Below are 19,648 nucleotides of genomic sequence, written 5' to 3' on the forward strand. Positions count from 1 at the left end.
CATGGCTATATGAGCCAGTAGGTCATACAGCCTTATGCCTGTCATGTCTTAACATACACACTGCTTTAACAGACCCCAAACACTATTGTGGGTGTGCAGAATTGCCAGTGTGTTCTGACCTTGACCATGTCTGTTCAGCCTTCATTTTTCTCCTTTCTGAGCTTGCTTCACCCCTTTAGGAACCTTTCAACATGTTGTGCAAAACTGCAAGCATGACAGTTCAGCTTTGCAAGATCTTTCTAACAAGAAAAAAAACCCAAAAGATCTCTCTAAAATCTCTGGTTTAGATTTCATTTTATTTGTCATCTTTTATGAACAAATTACGAAATATACTTCATTCACAAATTGGAAATATTTACAATTTCTTTACAACAAGGCATTGTTGAGGTTTTGATTTATGGCGTTCTTAGAGCATTCTGTCTTTCAAAACAAAGACATTGGTGGTGTTTTCAGCACACTGTTCATTTACACTCTCAATGTGAAATGGGAGCCTTTTGGAAGAGTAATTTGCACTTTCTTTTGATACGATCTACTGGGAAAACTGAGGCTGGATGCATTTGCAATGTGGGGAGGGGGACTGTGCAGATGCGTTGCTGGTACCATGCCACATGGTCTGAAGCCATCATATTACACCTGATGCTGCTAAGTGGGGAGGAGAAAAAGATTCCCCTGAGCCATCCTTCCTCTGCCGTCTTCTCTTCTCTTTAGGAAACCTGTGACTGGGCTAAATATCATCCAGTTTAATTATTTTTTTCTGGTTTTTGAGTCTTCATGAGAAGAAGAGTCTTGAGAAGTCTATTTCAAATACTATCACAATTCTGAAAAGTTATTCAGACAAAAAACCAAAAGAGAGTAGCCAGGAAGTGAATAAATATTGTATATGTGCAAAATGTTTAGGAGACAAATTTTGAACATGTTTCTAAAAATGAAATGCAACTGTGCTGTTCTGCAGTTGTGACATTTGAGCCATAAAAGCTAAGACAGTTCCATTTTCTCAGTTTCTTGGAGTCTGTTTTTTTTCCTGAAGAAAATTCTAAACCCACTTCTTTCCATGGACCTTTATAAAATCTCTTAATATACACTTCCATTATAAATCAGATGTGGGCCACCATTGCTTAGGTTGTCTGTCATTTCCTGCAACAAGAATAGAAAACTCTGATTAAAATTGCAATTATTTTATGGTGTTTGAAATTTAGTTAGCTAAGGTTGTAATAAAAATTTAACAAATTCTAAATTTCAAACATTCAGAAAAACTTTACATTTTTATTTGTCTCGATAAATCTCACTGTAAAAAACAAAAATCACATTTCTTCCTACATAAATTAAGTACATTTGAAGGCTGATAGATTCATTGATACTGATTGAGTTGGACATTACTCTCAGACCACATATACAGTATTGATGGCATCCATGCAAGTTTTGTGACGTTGTCCTTTGAAAGTGCATCAGCTCAAGTTTGTGTGGTAATCTACAAAGGAACAAGATGGTAATTAAGTCTTCATTTCCATTCAAAACTTATTCTGTGCTGACATGCTACAAACAGATACCATTCGATGCTAGCTGGGATAGACATTTGGGAAGTAGGTCTAGATCCAAACAGGATCTAAGGGTTTTGACTGCTTGCCTTTGGATGGGACTGATTTTGGTTTTCCCTTAATATGCCAGACTACAATTTTTAGCAGTTCAGCAATTGCTACTCAAGTGGCAGATGAGTCATCCTGGAGTAAGCTGACCTGATCATGAGTCAGAATCCTGAAGCACCTAAACCAAGATTTGTTTGGAGTTAGATTTTCTAATCCTTAAATTGCAATCCCAACAATACCTACTTAGAGGCTGTCTACACCTGGATATGGCTGCATTCATTAAGCACTTCTCTGACCTTCAAGGCTGCAAAACCATATGGAGTTTATGCTCAGAACTGCCTTATTCTGCGCAGTCTTAGGCCTATTTCATACCAAATTGCATCAGGATACAGAAATGATCTGCTGCTTATGTCCAATGACAGGTCCCAGAGAATATCCAACTATGCCCAGAAGAGCGGGCACATATAAAAATGCAGTTTGGTCTATTCTTTTTAAAATTCAGCTAGATGAGGTAGAGGTGCCACTATTGGGCTAGTTCTAAAGTATTTGCATGAGAACCAGAAGCTCTTCTCTGCATGGAAAGATTAAATTTACCTCTTCCACCTCGTAGGTACAGTTAGACAAAATGTGGAAAAAAAGGGATTTGTTTGTCCCCCTTCTTGTGGAAGTTTCTGTGAAGAAAGTAAAACAAGATTCTTTGGGCTAAACAGGGAGAGAGAGCAAGAAAGACAGAAAGAGTGAGCCTGACTCTATAGTGTAGTAACTGAGAGTCTTGGTAAAGAGAAGAAAATTCTGGGACCTGGTCTTTATTCCTATTCTGACTCTTTCTCTCCCTTCTTTTAATCCACAATATTTGATTTGTAAGTAGCTCATGAGGCAGAGACCAGAACTCAAGGTTTCATATAAAGTGGAAGCACTGGTGCCTTCTCTCTCAGACTACATTTTGAAGTAGATTGCAAGACTTAATTTTTGCCTGCACAGTTTTTGAAAGAAGGGATGGGGTATTCCTCTTTACCAAGTAAACTTGGGTCCATCAAACCAGGTAGATATGCCAATTAATACTCCTGAATCAAGTGTAAGTTTCAGAGAAAAGCAGCTGTGTAAATTTACTGAATTTTGAGCATTTTCTACCACCCAGTTCTCCATCTGGCAGGGACGGTGTTGGATGTTTTTGTATGGTGCCTGATTGTCCTCATATACTGAAGAGAAAAATGCATGCCTAACACTGAACTCAGGATCCCTGTCTGGGGGCTGCCTGCTCTGAAACAAGGCACTATGGTTGCCTATTTGTGGGTGCCTAAACCCTTTGTTGGATCTATGCTGAAGATACCGGTCAACAGGGAAAGGGACCAAGAACACCAAAGCCGTCTAATATTATCAGTCATCCACAGTTTGATAGTAATCTGTCAGAAGACTACTCATGAGCAACTGTAAGTTTCCTTTTGTCAGCTTTGTCACTTGAATCCTCTGCAGACATCAGCTATTAGAATATCATAATTTCAGAAAATACTGAAAATCATTTCTTTTCCCCAATATTTCTATTTTCAAAAATAAAAGTATTAATAAATTAAAAAACATTGCTGAATTCAAGAAATGAAGGAGCACACAGATTAGAAGCAGAGTGAGGCAATGGTGGCAACATCCAAATAGAAGCATTTGGATGTCTATAACTAGGGTGAATATTTTAAATACTCAACTTACTTCCAGATTGCAGCGTTCACCATGTAGAATTATGTCACCACCTGGAAGCACCATTCCTGTCTCAGAGTGACATCACAGCATCAGCCAACTTTGATTAGCTGAAACTATGACTTCCTCTTAGAGGTGGCCCTTCCTGAAGTGACATAACAACATGGTAGCTCCCTAGTGTTCAGCGTACCTTGGAGGTAACTCTGGTGTCGGGGGAACCACCGGGCAGCTGGGCAGGTCGGTTATTTCAATACCCCTCAATCTCTAATATAAATATAACAATTATACAATAAATATAGCACAAACAAATGCACATGCAGTACATGTCTATATGACTGTATATCAGTATAAATATACAAAATAGTCTTATATAAAAAATATTTTCTAAATCAGGGCCTAATTTAATGTAAGTTTTTAAGTAGCCTTCATTATTTTTTAGGGGCATGCCTTGAGCTAATGTACTCAAACCTGCTAGCAGCAGGCCGTCCACAGGCTGGAGGTCTAAGAAGTCCCAGATCAGACCATCTATGCATGCATACTTGATTCTACAACACACATGCAGGGAATCCACCATCTGTGGGGCACATCCCACATTCACTGAGCATGTGTAATAGGGTTGCTCTGCACATGCATCACGGCCCTTCACCCAAGATAAATGGGTACCTGGCACTCTTCACCGCTAAGTGTCTAAAAGCTCAGAAGGTCAACAGGCCAGGAAGGGAGGCATTGAACTACTGCTATACATGGTCATCTTCAGCCCAAGTCGACAGGGTTGGCAGGTGTTTGTATTTTGAAAGGTTTTTCTTCCCAAGCCATTTTTTTTTTTTTTTACCTCTCTCTTTTTCTCTCAAATGCGCTTCATCTTTGTCCTTGTTGAGGCAAGATCCTCTTTGAAAGGCAGGATCTGGCCTACCATCTGCAAGACCATGGTCATATTGCCTACATAGCTTATCAGAATTCTGCTTAATTTTAAAATGAGAGGGACAAATGTATCTCTTCCCTTGATTTTGTCACCCTGTTTTATGTTGCTGTTGTAACCAATACTATTTAACTTTTTAAAACATGTTTCAAACATCTTCTAAGGTGAATTCAGTCTATATTTCTACCTGGAGTCTCATCTCAGTTAAGAAAGTAAAGAATAGTGACAAGTCATTTTTACTTAATGGACAATTAACTGCTATAGCATGTTTTGTCACGGAATCTGAAATCATTCTACAGTCTGAATGAATTAATCCTTGCTCTGCTGTTCAGAGGTCTCAGTAGATATGATACAGACTGTTGAACTTTAATGCAAACTTGCACGTGGAGGTTTAGATGAGCAGTCCACTTGACTTTTGTTCCCTTCTCTACTCATTTCTCAAATGAAAAGCTTTGGATACAAAGTCCAAACGTAAAGCACAGGATGTCAGTGAACATTTTACTCCTCAAATATTAATCAGATCTGTAAATCCAAGGAGCTGATTTCAAGAATTCTATTCAATTAATTCTTTAGGCCCTACATGCTCAACTTTGGGAGCTTAAGTTTCAGCACCTAAACATAGACCTAGACACCTTGGTAAGCTTCCTTTTAACAGAGAAAGGCAATAAATGCTTAGTGCTGCTGCAAATCCGACCAGTTTCATTTAGGTGTCTAAATATGCCCTTAGGTGCGTAGGTTTAGTCATCTAGGTTTGTGAACTGTGGCTTTTGTGTTTAAATAACCTACTTTATAAGCTGAGTACTTGGGAGAGGAAGAAATTGATTAAATCCTGGAAGCATGCAATGATGTGGTTACAGAAAGCATTCCGTGCTTTTTCACAGTACAATACATGATAATCCATATTAATAAGGCTTCCAATTATTTATGAAGTGCTATATTTAGCAGCTAAGCCCCTGAATAGCTATACAATGGAATTATGTTGAAAATGGATGTACTTCATTGAAATGGATGTACTGCAAATATACAGTACCTAAAAATAGCGCCGTATAATGCAACGTAATAAAGCTTACACAGAATGGCAGCGTTTCATTTCCCAGAAGCTCTTTCTCATATAAAACTGAAAACTGAATACGTCTCTTGCCAATTGTAAACATTAACACATACAGTAGCATCTCAGGAGAAGCAGAACAAATAAGGGAGGACACACAACTCACTTTTTCTGCCATTTCATGGGAGTGATGCAATGAATGTTCTCTTTCTGAGAACATTCGCCTTTGTTCATAGCTGGCTAGCCGACAAGTGAGCCATGAAGAAAGGGTGCAACCACCAATTCCAATGCATGCAAGAGACATGGAGGCAAGATGCAAAGAATAGAGAGCAGACGACTTCTTTGTCAGAGCACGAAGAAATTGAAAATTTAAGATTCCTCCGATTAGTCCACAGATGCAACAGGCAGAAAAAAGTATCATCTGTCAGGAAAGACAAGAGAAGTTATGTCACAGTAACATTTTTCAGAGACAGATTCATTCATATAAAAAATGAGACTAACCATAATTCAATGCTTCAATAGCATCAGGGACTGCAAAATGCTGCACAGACACTCATTTTTAACTCCCTCAGCTCCCACAGAGCTCCAAGGGTATACAATGCCTTCTGGTGTACAAGAGTTAAGATTGATGTTGCATGTAAGATAAAGTTGGGTAGAATGAGTTGCTCATGATAAAAGCTAGTCAATGGAAGGACTACTAGGACACAAATCTTCTGATTTCCAGCGTTTCATTCAAAACAGTAACATGACAGAATGTGTTGTAATTTTCTTTTGTGCAGTTTCTCACCACTCCTCAGGAGTGAATACCTCGTGTATTTGCAGTGCATCTCTCTTGCTTTGTGTGCCATCTGACTCTGCCTCCTGTTCAATTCTAGTTTGTTCAGTCAGACAACAGTTTGAAGGCTTTCTACAGCTTTTGTGAGGACTCCAAAAGTGTTCAAGGTGAATGTGCTGGACAAAGAAGCAAGAGAAACAACCAAGAAATCTGTGATGCAGCTCTATAGAAGGTCAGTGTGGTGAGTATGTGTTTGTTTGTTTGCTTTTTTGTTTTTAACTTGGTTAAAGTGTTTCTGGGAAATTTAGAAGGATGTGAAACAGGCTGCATTAACGAGACATGTTTAAAGACCTCCTATCACTTTAATCACAAAGATGCCACCCTGGTCCAGGATGTCCTCAAGCCACAAATAACTGGAGGGCAAAAGACCTTATTATGGAGACACTGCTAAATTATTGTCTTGTTCACTTCCCTTGATACTGCTGGCCTGTCAGATGCTGATCTAGATGGGCCTTTGGTGTTACTCAATATGGCTTTGTATATAGAATGTACTTATCTACTGTGGTAGGAACAATTTATGGAGCCTTACAGACCACTTCTGTACACAGCTGGGATGAGAATTTTAACAGGAATGTGGCATTCAGGCTGTAGGCTGTTGTCCACTGAGAAGTGACTATTCCATGAGACCACCAAAGCAGACAGATTTTAGAAACTGGTTATGGTCCACATGCTTTAAGAAATGAGACTGTCATTGTAACACGGTTTAGGAAAACTCATTGTCATTCAAAAATAATCTGATTCCCTTCACACTTACGCTGGTTTTACATGACTTCCATCTGTATATGGCAGAATAATCAAGCCAACAGAAAATTAAGACAGACATTATCACTTGCAATAGGATCATATCTTTAACATAAAGTTCTGCTGTGACTTGTGTGTTAATAACACTATTTTGCTGCATAAGAAAAATTACTGTACTTCTGATTCTTAGAAGAGACAGAAAACTTCTGCCGTCACTTTAAAAGTGGCTTATTCATGATTCTGATTGCAAAAAGAACTTATTAAAACAGTGAACAGCTCAATATCTAGAATCAAACTTGGTCAGCAGCCTCACTGAGGTGGCAGCTCAGTCATAGAATCGTTTAGGTTGGAAAAGACCTTTAAGATCATCCAGTCCAACCATTAACCTAACATTACCAAGTCCACCACTAAACCAATTAAGGGTAGAGTAGCAATTTCATGTTTCCTGGCTTGGTGGCTGGATTATTTATAACAAAAGTGAAAACTAGGAATCATTAAGATTGGAAAGGACCTCTAAGATCATCAGTCCAATCATCAACCCAACACCACCATGCCCACTAAACCATGCCCCAAAGTGCCATATCTACCTGTTTTTTGAATGCTTCATGCCACACTTCACGGAAATGGGTTTTTGAAGGAGAGAAGGTACAATTCAGTGAAGTTATTGGGGAAGTTTTTATTGACTTGGCATAGATTTGTGTCAAAAAGTTTTCCATCCATATTTATCCAGGCAGGCCTAAATAGGGATGCATGGCTTAAAATGGGCCATTTCAGAGCTGCCTTGTTTTCCTTGATTAAACCAAAGTGCTGGTTGCTTTTTTGGACTGCTGACTTGCAATTTTTACTGACTTTTTATCAGAAACACTTGGACACAGAAAGCCCCCAGTAAGGAGTTCAAGTTAGATAAGTATGCTTTTCAAATACTTTTGTATTATGTATGCAGTGGAAAAACTTACCACAAGTCCAGATTTTTTTTTGGCGCACAATATTCCACATATGCCACAAAGGAGAAACTGCAAAGAAAAAAAAAAATACTAGTTATTTCATCATTTAAGGTCTCAAGTTTAAATCCTGCTGTGTTGCTGTAGTGGTGACCACAACAGTAGGTTAGGCAATGGTTACAGTTGTTGTCAGCATTTTTATCACAAACCTTATGTTTCAGGAAGTTATAACTCAACCATAAACACACTTATCTGAGAGGAAGAAACTGGAATGAGAAGTCAGACTGAGGATGATTACCCATAAAAAAAGAAAAAAAAAAAATCCTACTTTTAAGCTGCTTGGGTAAACAAAACATGAAAAAAAAACAGTGTTGCAAGCAAAATATGCCTTTTTGCTCTTTTTTTTTTTCCTCAGAAAACTTTAGGAAGGTAGTAGTCAGTGATTCAAATAATCTACTTTCAACCATAGCTGAGGTACTTAATGCTCTGATCCTCTGCAGATGCAGGTGAAAATATGAGTACATCTTTTGGTGTGGCTACACTGAGCATGCAGGAAAATCTTTTCTTAGATGCTAGATAGCCCACTTCACAAAACATAGCATGAAGGTATCTGTACTTTTTTCATGTAGTTCCCTTTCACAAACTGATCTGCAAATTGTCACATCAAGCATTAGGCAAAAAAATGCTTAACAAAACCAGAAACATCCCCTACCAGCTGATATGAATAGGTGTTAATGCTTTTTAGTGACCTACATCAAAGACCAATGATGTTCTCTGATGTCACTTTTTCCTCCTACAAAAAAGTTTAACGAGGGAAATAGCTAACAGTCCCTGAGGGAGCAGTCATGCTAAGAACTACAGTAGCTGTATGGAAGCAATAAGGCCTTCTCCAGGTGTTTGTAATACTGTCAGAAGATTTCTTTGATACCTCATAAACTCTTCTATTAAGAAACCTGTGGTACTTATTTTCAGTAAAGCTAACCCTGCACCCCTACTGGGAACTAATTTTATAGTTTGAAAACTGGATTTTTCTGCACTCTTGGTTCCACTGAGATGGTATTTCTAGCAAAAGGCTCTGCTTGACCTTGATTTAGGATTAAGTCACAGAACAGACCTGGCTATTACATAAGAAGTGAAAAAAAATTAAGCCATTCCTATATGGCATTCAGGGTCCATGTAATATATTGCATGTACATCTCATTTACCTTCTAAAATTTTGCAGCTTCAATATCTCAGTTGAAGAGGTATGTTAATACATAGTTTATCTCCCTCTAACTAAAGTAGTTCATGCATGTAGCTAAGCATAAGTCTTGAAATGTACTTTTACTCTGTTAGGCCCATTGAATCAGTTCCCCACAATGAATACGGTTAGATTTTGTATATTATTTACATCTACACTAAGCATGGGATGTGGAATTAATGCCAATCTGATTATGGAGAGAGCTGGATCATCTAGACCTTGGCGCTGAATGGCTCAGGACATACCAGGACATACAACTGGTAATTGCTACTAGAGCTCACCCATTGGAATAACAATTGAAAACCCAATGGGTAGGGCTCCCTCTGTCCCTTTCCCACAGGCAGAGGAGATTTCAACTCAGAACTATCACATCTGCCTTGTAAGTTTTCACTCAGGCCTTCTGTGAAGTTTTGGAGTTTCACTCCCAATCCTGTGATTGCAGATTGCCTTCAACTGAAGGCATGCTTCAGATTTTCACATGTGGTGTCTTGTCTTTCTCAACATTAATGCAGAAACCTCAAAAAAAATTTGTAGAAGACATCACTGTAATTAAGTTCTATTCAGTCAGATTTGATAAAGGGGATTAATAATGTAATTTCTCTGTGTAGTGATTGAATAGGTTTAAAAGCAAGATTTTGTATAAAGAAAAATTTGCAAGCTCTGGAAAGCTCACAGAAAGGATCTGGAAGATACCATCAAAGGTAGTTTCAACTTGTAACAAGTGTATGTTAACTAGTTTAAAAAGCTGGGGTTTTGATGATTTACTTTCAAAGCTGAAAGATTAGGTCACCCATTTTTTCAAGAATGCTCCAATTCTGCTTCTATTAGAGTCAATGGATTTTTTACCATTGATTTCAATCACAGACTTTCTATTTCCATTGTACAGTCTGTGCTAGCCAGAAGGGAATGTAATGAATGTATATTATCCTTGCATATGACCAAAGGAGCAACAAGCAAACTACATATTCACTCAGCATTAGAACCCACTAGTTTGGGCAGTTCTGCTATTCTTTACTGTTCTTCAAGGACAGAAAGCACACCCTTCCAAACTACCTTTATGTAGTTCCGTATACATATATATTACCTAAGGTATTTCCCAGCTGAAATCCAAAGAATAGTGAATGAGCTACTCTGCAAGCCCTAAGGTACTGGCTTCTCAAAAACAAAGGGTGACTACTGTATTCCATAGTTGTTAAAGTATCTGAGGGACTACCTGGTTATACATACAAACTGGGGGATGAGAGGCTGGAGAGCAGCCCCATGGAAAGAGATCTGGGGGTCTGGCTTGATGGCAAGTTGAATATGAGTCAACAGTGTGCTCTGGCAGCCAAAAGGGCCAACCATGTCCTGGGGTGCACCAAGCACAGCATAGCTAGCTGGTTGAGGGAGGTGATTGCCCCAGTCTACGCTGTACTGATGCAGTCCCACCTCAGGTACTGTGTGCAGTTTTAGGCACATCAATATAAGAAAGACATCAAACTATTAGAGTGTGTCCAGAGGAGGGCGACCAAGATGGTGAAAGGCCTTGTGGGCAAGATTTACGAGGAGCAACTGAGGTCACTTGGCTTGTTCAGCTTGGAGAAGAGAAGGCTGAGGGGTGACTTCATCGCAGTCTACACCTTCCTTGAGGGGGGCAGTGGAGGGGGAGGTGCTGATCTCCTCTCTGGTGACCAGTGATAGGACACATGGAAACGGAATGAAGCTGTGTCAGGGGAAGTTTAGGTTGGACATTAGGAAAAGGTTCTTCACTGAGAGCGTGGACGGTCACTGGAACAGGCTCCCCAGGGAAGTGGTCATGGCAGCAAGTCTGTCAGGATCATCTGGATGAACCGTCTTAGTCATATGGTTTAGTTTTAGGTAGTCCTGTGAGGAGCAGGGAGTTGGACTCAATGATCCTTATGGGTCCCTTCCAACTTGAGATATTCTATGATACTATGACAATATTTTATTGTGTCAGGGTCTGTATGTATACACTGTATGCATTTTCTCTTTCTGTACATTTACAATATTTATAAATATACACAAGGAATAAGGTGTCCTGTACTTAAAGGACTCAACAGAGAACTCAGAGGAGTTGGGTATTCCTGGTTCTTCCACATTCTTCTGTGTGAGCCAGGGTGAGGTCATGCCAAAGCTTTATGATCTGTATGACTATGAGACAAGCAAGTTGTGAAACTGAATGCACTAGTGTGCCTGAACATGTTAAAAACCTTGAAAGAAAAGCACTTGGGCAGTAGCAAAGGATTAATATTATTTGGTTTTTTTTTAAATGAGAGTGTGTTACATTCACAGAGAAAAGGCTTGCCCAAAAACCAGTATGGTTATTCATTTATGACAGCAGGTATTTTACTATTAAAAACAATGGATAAATTTGAGCCACAGTGTCAGGCAATTAAACCTCATGCAAATTTGAAAATGTTGAGCCAAGTTTACCCCTTTCTTCTGAGGCTGCAGAGGAGTCTGATTCACTGGAAGCAGTAGAAACCTGCTTTACAGAGAATATTAGCGATACCCGGGGCACAGGAACACTGCTCAATGCAGAGTTGCCTTAGCCAGGCTTCTCAATGTAAAGACCTCTAGAAAGGTTCAGAAGTCAGTGGGACATTATGTGATTGACTCTGTTCATTGCTTTTTGATAGATCAGCTAGCGACTCAGGAATTCTTTTCTTGATGCTATAGTAATTTCCCATAAAAATTTTCATGTCACAGTGTTGTGGTCAGCAGTAGTGAAAGGTACATGGGAGAAATTACTCTAGCTCTTTGCACTAGAAAAAGAATGCAAGTACAAATCAGACTCAAAAGGAATTTCCTATGTTTGTTCCTGTTTGTCTTTTAATTCTGAACTCTTCTGTTTTGTAATACTGCCAACTGGAATACAGCCACCAGGGGCTCTGCTGTCTTGCCACTCTGTTCTTTGCTATGCTGAAGGACTTCATCTTCACGTCAATATGTAATACCATTTAAACCTGACTTGTAACTGTTGAGCTTCTCTGGACTGCAGTTTACCCATGACTAACTAATACTGTCATGGTGAGGACTTGCTCCTTTCTACATGATCATTGATTATCCTCAGTCAATTTTTATCAACTGTTTGGACTCTTTAAAAGTAGATACATTTTCTAACCATGTCAAATCTGAAGTAAGTTAAGGCAAACACACTTACACTGAAAACAAGTAGATCAGAAGTGGAAAAGAAATATATCACTGAAGATAAGCTCCTTATAAAGAATGATCAATTGTTGAATTGTTCACAACTCATGCCAAGAAGGCGGCTAAAATATTTCATGAAGGATAAGCTAAATTAGTAAGTCCTCCAAAATGCCCTGGGAGCCATAGAGGGACCTTCAGCTGGGACATGAAGCAGATGTTTCACTGTTGGACTTTTGTTTTAATTATTATTCTTCAGAAAAATCAAAGGCTAAAACATCCAAAATCTCACTTAAAAACCTACATAGACCACTATTTGCAAGCAATTCCCATTATTTCTGGGGTTACTTTTGGTTGCAGACTTATTCATACCTCCTGTGATACATGATATTTTGTGTCAAGACTAGCACAGGAGGCAGGGATTGAATGTACCATACAATAATACATAGGGGCAGAACCACTCTTGGGTGATGGGTAAAAAATCCAAAGACAGACACTAGCACAAAAGGTACTTAGAGCCTCAGTGGGCTGTGAGTGCCTCAGTCTCCCTTTCAGTGAAGATTTGCTGGGGACCTAGCAGAGCCAGAGTCCCTCTGATAGCACTAGTGTGATTGCAAGGTGATGCAGGAGTGTCTAATTGTCTGTGGAGTTTTTGCCATTCACACTGCAGCTGTGCCTGCTTATGTTCAATATGCATATCTGAAAATCTCTCTTTTGGTCTGTTGAACTTTGGAATAAAGAACCAAAGACCTCCCAGAAAAGGAGAATGTTTATTTTGAGCCTGCTTTAATTTACTTTATATTAAATATGGGCTTAAAACAAAACCTCAGAACCAAACACCCAGAAATTTCTGTAAGGAGGCTGAAATCTCAATTTAGATTCAAGTTCTGTGGTTTGGATCCATCCCTATTTCATATTTTCTGGAACAAAAGACTTGGCCTCTTTCACTTTCTCCCGGAAAAAAAGGGACTTTCTTACTGGTAGTCTGAAAAAAAGATTCAATTTTAGCTATATTTGCAGAGAGCCAAAGATTTGTTGGTTTCCATCATGCAGAAGAAAAGGAACTATTTTTATTTTGTGTATTGAACCTAAGAAACCTTTCTTCTGTTTTGAGGCGGCAAAAGCAATGGTGAGTGTAATTCCCTTGAGAAAATGAAAACTGTCTATGGAAAATCTTTCTGGAGAGAGCTGAAGAAAATAGAGAAAAGCTATTGAATATAAGGACTGCCTGATCCCTAGTTAGTGTTCAAGACAAAGCAGCAGCTCAAACTACATACACTGTGTGGAAAGCCCCCAAGGTTCTGGGTCATCCATACATATCTGATGAAATAGAGGAAGGGAAATTATTCCAAATTTAAATATAACACAGTGAAAATGCAAGCATATCATACCTATTCAAATAATCCCCCACTAGGAAGAATAAACCATCAAGACAGAATCAACAAGACTTCTATCTAATCTTGTCAGGTGGTAAACCAGAAAATCTGTGTTTTACAATAAAAATGTATAAACATGTGACTGCCATGAGAAGACCCAGGAATTTGAAAATAATAATGTCTAGAAAAGATCATTCAATTTATAAATCTTGTTGCTTCAACTCTATCCAAATGAGAAAAAAGCTGAAATCCCTCATGGATGAACTGAGCAGAGAAGGTATCTCTAATTGTAACTCTTCTTTCAAGCAGTATTTCAGAACAAGGCTTAAGTTTTCTCAGTGCAGGCATAAAGGGCACAGAATCCAATCATGAAAACAAAGGCATCAAACTAGAGAAAAATGACAACGGGCAAAAAGTGAGCCTAGCTAGTAGGTTTACCTCTTACCTCCATAGAGAAACACCATAATCTTTGCAAAAGGGGGATGAAAACATGATGTTGTTGTCCCATGCAAGGGGTTGTGGGGACAAGAATGTCTAGCTGGCTGCAAGAAACAGAAGCAACAGCATTGCCACAACCCAACCCTGTGTCCCACCAAATCTGTCATGCTGAGATGGAGGCTCTGTTGAGGTGAGACATATCAGCTCAGGTGGTGCTACAATTCCCACTGATTTGCCAGATTCAAGCCAGATTCAGGAAGTTTAAATTCCATCCCAGTCCCTGTGTTTAGTGTTCCCTTTCATCTGGTTATAGACCTGTAGAGATGCTTTAAAAATGGGAAATGTTTTTTAGAAATACTCAAGGAACTTTAGAAGTGGGTCTCTGGACCTGAATGTCTACCTGCCATCAGTGATTCAAAAAACCTTGGGTCATCTGCAAAAACACTCAAATTCTCAGTGCAAAATAATATTTATTTACTTGTTTAGGGCCTATCAGAATAACAAATAGTAAATAATGCTTTTTGTTGGTTTTTTGTATCAAATATTTAGTTTAGAGTATGACTGCTTTTGTCTCAAAAAGTAATAAAGATTATTCCCTGCAGGTGAACTAAGGTCTTATCTCAGCAAAACATTTAAACATGTGCTTAAGTCAGTCTAAATTCAACAGATCCTCTGAAATACAGGTCAGGCACTAGAAGTCCCCTTGGATAGACCATATTCCAGATTGGTTTATGCTTCCGCAGTGTCTGAATTATAAAGAAAACTTCTTGAAAGACTTCTCAGCTGGAGTCAATTGTCCATGAAAGGCATGAAAAGCAAGAAGCTCCCACGCTTGGTACATCCTCCCTCATCTATAGGTACAAAGAACACTCTCCAGCTTCCACTGAGCTCACTGGCAGTGGTGCGATTCATTTCATCAGGAACAGGAGCCAGCCAGAAATATGGGCAGTTTGATGAAAATGCAATGCACATGTTAAAATAAAGGAGGATCACATCTGCATTTTGTCTGCGTGCTAAACAACAATGTGAATTTTTTAGTGTACTTTTGAAAAAAAAAATAGTTTGACTGTTCTTTCCAAAGGAAACTTGGCAGCAGTAAAAACTAGATGCAAAATTTAATGTTTTAAAATTTTAGGCCACCAACATTGATTTAACAATCTAAAATGATGTTCTTGCTCTGGGAGAGTTCCATACTGACTAAACCTTTTTCTTTTCCTTCAAATTCTGGATTAAAAAAAAAAGTCATTGAAATAATAAAGTATTTCAAGTGCCAACTTGGATCAAATTTCTGTAGCCGAACTATACATGCAGATTTTTAATGGACAGGCAGACTTCCACTGTGCTAAACCCACAAATCATGGAAACAATAACTCTGCCCCTACAGACAGACAGACCGACCAACATCCAGAGAATGCATATCTCTCAATATATTTAAATATTTGTCTTTATAAGGGAAGAAACTACTACTCTTGAGGGGCATAGCCATAAGTGAATAATCGGGTTTCTCTCTTGCATATGAAGATAGATCACATATTTAACTAAAGAATGTGGCTTTTGTCTCTCATTCTCTCCCCCTGTGAGAAAATCTTTATTCACCACTTCAGAATAAATGAGGATTAGAGCCATATACGTATGTGCATGTGTGAATATATAGTCACTAATCATAGTGATAGTGATGCAACCATTACGTTCTAAATATAGATGGGAAAATATGTGACCATTTAAAAAATATCTGTGAATACTTTTTGAAAGACTATCTTCTGATGTTTTTTGTTTGTGCAAAAGTCTTTGCTATGGATGCTGTCATTCTTGCCGTGTTAGGGTTAGTGGTTCAGCATGATCATTGGTTGGATCATTTCTATAATATATCATATCAGTGAACTGGAATGGCGGATTTCAGAAATATACCTCAATTTCTGGAAAAAAGAAATCTGGGAGACACTGAGTACAGCCTGTAGAGTAGATTATACCAATGTAATCATAACAAACAGAAAGAAAATCCAGAAATCAACAACATGTTCATCTTTGGTTTATGGGACTGTTTTGGGTTTGTTTTTTTTTTTTACAATTTAGCAGCCATGGCCTATTTTTAAAAGAACAGATTGGATATGATATAAAATAAATTGGATAGTCATCTCCACATGCTTCAGATAATTTGAGAAGTCAGTCACACCTTCAGTTGTTTTCTTTTTGGCTACTTTTTAAACAACCCTTACTATCTTAATCCAGCTCAACTTCAATGAGAACAATAAATTTAGAAACTGTTTTCCCGCTTCCATGCATTTTTGATGTAGACATTGTCTAGGCTTTCCATTTCTTCACTCTTGTCTACTCCACTTTCCCTGGCTTGCTTATACATAATGCAGGGCATGCAATGATCAGAGCACTTCAGCCCATACTTAACTTCACCTGTATCTCTAATCCTATGGGTGGGGTTCACATGCTTAAAGTTAGGTCTGTTAATAAATTATCTGGCTGAATGGAGACAGTGAACAATAAGAACAACTCTTTTAAGAAGAATGCTAATGTGAGTCAAATGCGAAGCATCATAGGGAAGCAAGTATAGGAGTTAGAATGTGCATGATTTTAAGATGCCCAAATTTTAGGAATTCAGGTTAAGGTTTCCATGGTGATGCTATCTTCATCTACTTCCTTATGAACTTGAGCCTCTGCTGAGTTCCACCCACATAAGTCAAGGATAGAACAGGGTCAAAAGTTTTCAGTATATTTCCAGGTAAATTACAACAGAAGACATGACACCGTTCAACTTAACTCCAGTGTTTTGCATCCTAACACGTCAAAGTATTAGTTTTTCCTTTTACGTCCCTTTCTTTTCCTTATTGTTCATTCCTCAAAGCAAAAACCTTGATTCAAGCATGTGAATTAGAAAAAAATAACATTTTATGCAATACATATTCTTTAATACAGGCAACACCAGCTCAGTGTAAGATCCAGTGAGCAGAAAAGCGGTTTATGCCATTTCTGCAGCAGGACAATTCTCAGGATTGTGCAAACAAACCTTTCTCCAGTTGTTTTAATTTGGACCTAGTTACCCATGGCCCTAAGCATGCCTGGAGAAAAGTAGATCTCTGGCCCCTTTCTTGTCCTGTCTCACCCGCTAGTCCTCTAGTCAGAAGAACACAACCTAAGAGATAATTTGAACTGCTGGAGTGGTACAAAGAGGATGCCATAATGGTGACATTTTAGACCAAAGATCTTTAGTTCAGGGCAAAGTAAGTAAGCCTTTATAACCATGTCACCCCACTCTACATACCGCTGTGATTTCTCATTTCCTCTACTACCTGAAGCTTGCTTTCACTTCACAGTTTCTTTGTGGCCTCTCTCTGCCTACCCAACCTGCTGCTGTTTACTGAGTTCCTAGCAGTTGATGCTTGCCTCTGTTGGCTCTGGTTGTGGGTATCCTTTACCCACTTGTTAAATTTTCAAACAAGTCCCTTTGGGTTCCCTTCCATGCCTCTGCACTCACATATAGGGAGAATTTCCTATAAACATCTGCAAAATCACTTCATTGTCCTCTGTGTTATTCCTCTCTAAAACTCTACCTACAAACAGCTTGAAATCAGCCAGACTGCTGGTGTGTTAATGCAACCACCTGTTATACCAATCAATTTTGGTTTGTTGTTTCTTTATACTCCCTTACATCCTTTTATCCTACATCTGTCTCTTGCTTTGATTATAAGGTCCTTGAGCCAACATCTAATGTAATAGGATCTTAATCTATGCCTAATACAAACTCTGGGGTAACAGAAACCATAAAAATGAATGAGGCAGTTGTGCAGGAAATATGCATCGTCATGAAATGGTATCAGCTGTGATAGCGTTGTCACAAAATGCAATCACTGCATAAAATATTGATCTCACTGACTGGTCAAAACTCTTTGACTTCAGTGAAACCCAGGATATTGTCCTCTGTCATTAAATCTTCAGATAGACACATGTTTTTGAGTAATCATTCTTCTTCATCAGCAATGATCAGAAACCTCCCTCTTTGAAGTGATTTTGATAATATCATTACCTGTTGGCCACTGTCTTATCTTACTGGTCTTCATTCTTATTTCTCACCTACCTCTTCTGCAGTGCAGAATTATGTGTATGTTTATATACTGCCAAAAATATTCATGACTGTTTTCAATAATTAATAAATATTGACAGTAGGAATATTACATGAAGCACTTTGTCAGAATGAATCTATAAATTACAGGAGGTTATGCTGATGAATAACCAAGAGTGTTTTGCATTTACCATCTTATCTGAAGCAAAGCAAACAATCCTTTTAGAAATACTGCTGTACAATCCAAGCTGGCCAAAGCCAGCTTTGGAGTTCAAAAATGCCCACTCATGTTTAGGCTGAATATTCAGTATTTTCTACTCTTTGTTTCATAAATAACCATTTGGAGGAAAATTCTACCTAGAAAGATGCATATCTCCCACTGAAAAGATAAGAAATCATTTTGAGAAGTGAGAAATGCTCTGTGATATGAACAAGCTGCTTCTATTAACCCGTTATTGGTGTTTGATTTTTTTGTTCATTTTACAAGAAGCTCAGGGTGCCCAGATCATGAGAACATATCTTTCATTTTCCTTCCAATTTCCTCTTTCTCTTTTTCCTCCAAACGCTCAGAACTCAGCTGACATACCCTTGACATTATTTTAAAACACCTTTTGACAGTCTTGTCATAAGGGACAGGGCTGTTCTTTTTTAACAGCAAAACTCACAGTCAATTTAAAGATTGTAACCTATGGCCCGTGTTCCACTCGAGGCACCGGGCTTTCCCAGGTGTGAAAATGGGTTCACAGAAAGTTCAGTTGTTCACAGCAAAATTGAAAAATGAAAAGGAGCGAGAAAGCAGGGTTTTATCCCCCCCCCCCCCGCCCCCGCCACCACACACATACATCTCTCCCCCCCGTGCCTCCCCCCTCGCCCCACGAGTATGCAGGCTGCACCCCATGCACATCGGAAATGGACCCGGCGAGGCTCTCGGCGCAGCATGCACACGCGGAAGGGAAGGAAAGGGAAGGGAGGGGGATGCCTTCGCACGGTCTGATCATCACCATAAAGAGTTAAAGAGAGAGTGAAATGGCTAACGTACACACACCCCGCTCCATACCGGAGAAGAGTCTCCCAGCTGAGGTTTATGCTCTGTGAGGACCAGGCTGAAACTGACCGCCCCCACGGCCACGCTGGACACCCCTAACCCTATCTCCAGCACGGAGAGCACCAGGAGGCTCCCGATGATCTGGCTGCTGGTGCACATCCTCCCTCGGTCATCCTTCCTTCCCGATCAGCCGGGGAAACCGCGCATCCTCCTTCTCCACCGGCGCTCCCGCGGCCCTAAGTCGCCCCCAAACTTTTCTTCCTTCGCCGGCAGCCGGGGCGGAGCGGCGCATCCGCGGCCGGCGGGCGCTGCCGGGGGGCGGGGAGGGGGGGGCGGCGGGGCGGCCCCGGCGCCGCCGGGCCCCGCGCAGCGCAGCGCGGCGCCGGCAGCGAGCGCGGCCCCGGCGCGGCGGAGCTCTCCAAGGTGCCGGCGGCCGGCGGGGACGGCGCGCCGCTGCCGGCCGGCTGGGCAGCGCGGCGGTCGCTATGCAGCACCACGCTCCTCAGGGGCTGCGCCTCCTCCGGAAAAGTCGACCTTGGCTCATCGCCTCCTGCGCTCTCATTGAAATGACCTC

At 39.8% G+C, this 19,648-nt stretch overlaps 1 protein-coding gene across 1 annotated transcript; it reads right to left on the reverse strand.

The window, feature by feature from the left end:
* Nucleotides 1-1,071: 1,071 nt before the first annotated feature.
* TMEM196 (transmembrane protein 196) lies at nt 1,072-19,233 on the reverse strand. Its single transcript, XM_075728221.1, has 4 exons — nt 19,087-19,233; nt 7,772-7,828; nt 5,406-5,660; nt 1,072-1,134 (listed from the first exon to the last, which is right to left on the reverse strand). The coding sequence occupies exons 1-4, from the start codon at nt 19,231-19,233 to the stop codon at nt 1,072-1,074; spliced, it is 522 nt and encodes a 173-aa protein (XP_075584336.1).
* Nucleotides 19,234-19,648: the final 415 nt, after the last annotated feature.

Source organism: Pelecanus crispus, chromosome 2 (assembly GCF_030463565.1).
Source record: "Pelecanus crispus isolate bPelCri1 chromosome 2, bPelCri1.pri, whole genome shotgun sequence".
In the NCBI taxonomy this organism is placed as follows: domain Eukaryota; kingdom Metazoa; phylum Chordata; class Aves; order Pelecaniformes; family Pelecanidae; genus Pelecanus; species Pelecanus crispus.

Coding starts and splice junctions, on each gene's coding strand:
- TMEM196 (XM_075728221.1), bottom strand. CDS start 19,233: ATGTGCACCAGCAGCCAGATCATCGGGAGCCTCCTGGTGCTCTCCGTG. Junction 5,661..7,771: donor AAAAAAAATCTGGACTTGTG/GTAAGTTTTTCC, acceptor CTTTCCTGACAG/ATGATACTTTTTTCTGCCTG. Junction 1,135..5,405: donor CCCATGAAATGGCAGAAAAA/GTGAGTTGTGTG, acceptor TTCTTGTTGCAG/GAAATGACAGACAACCTAAG.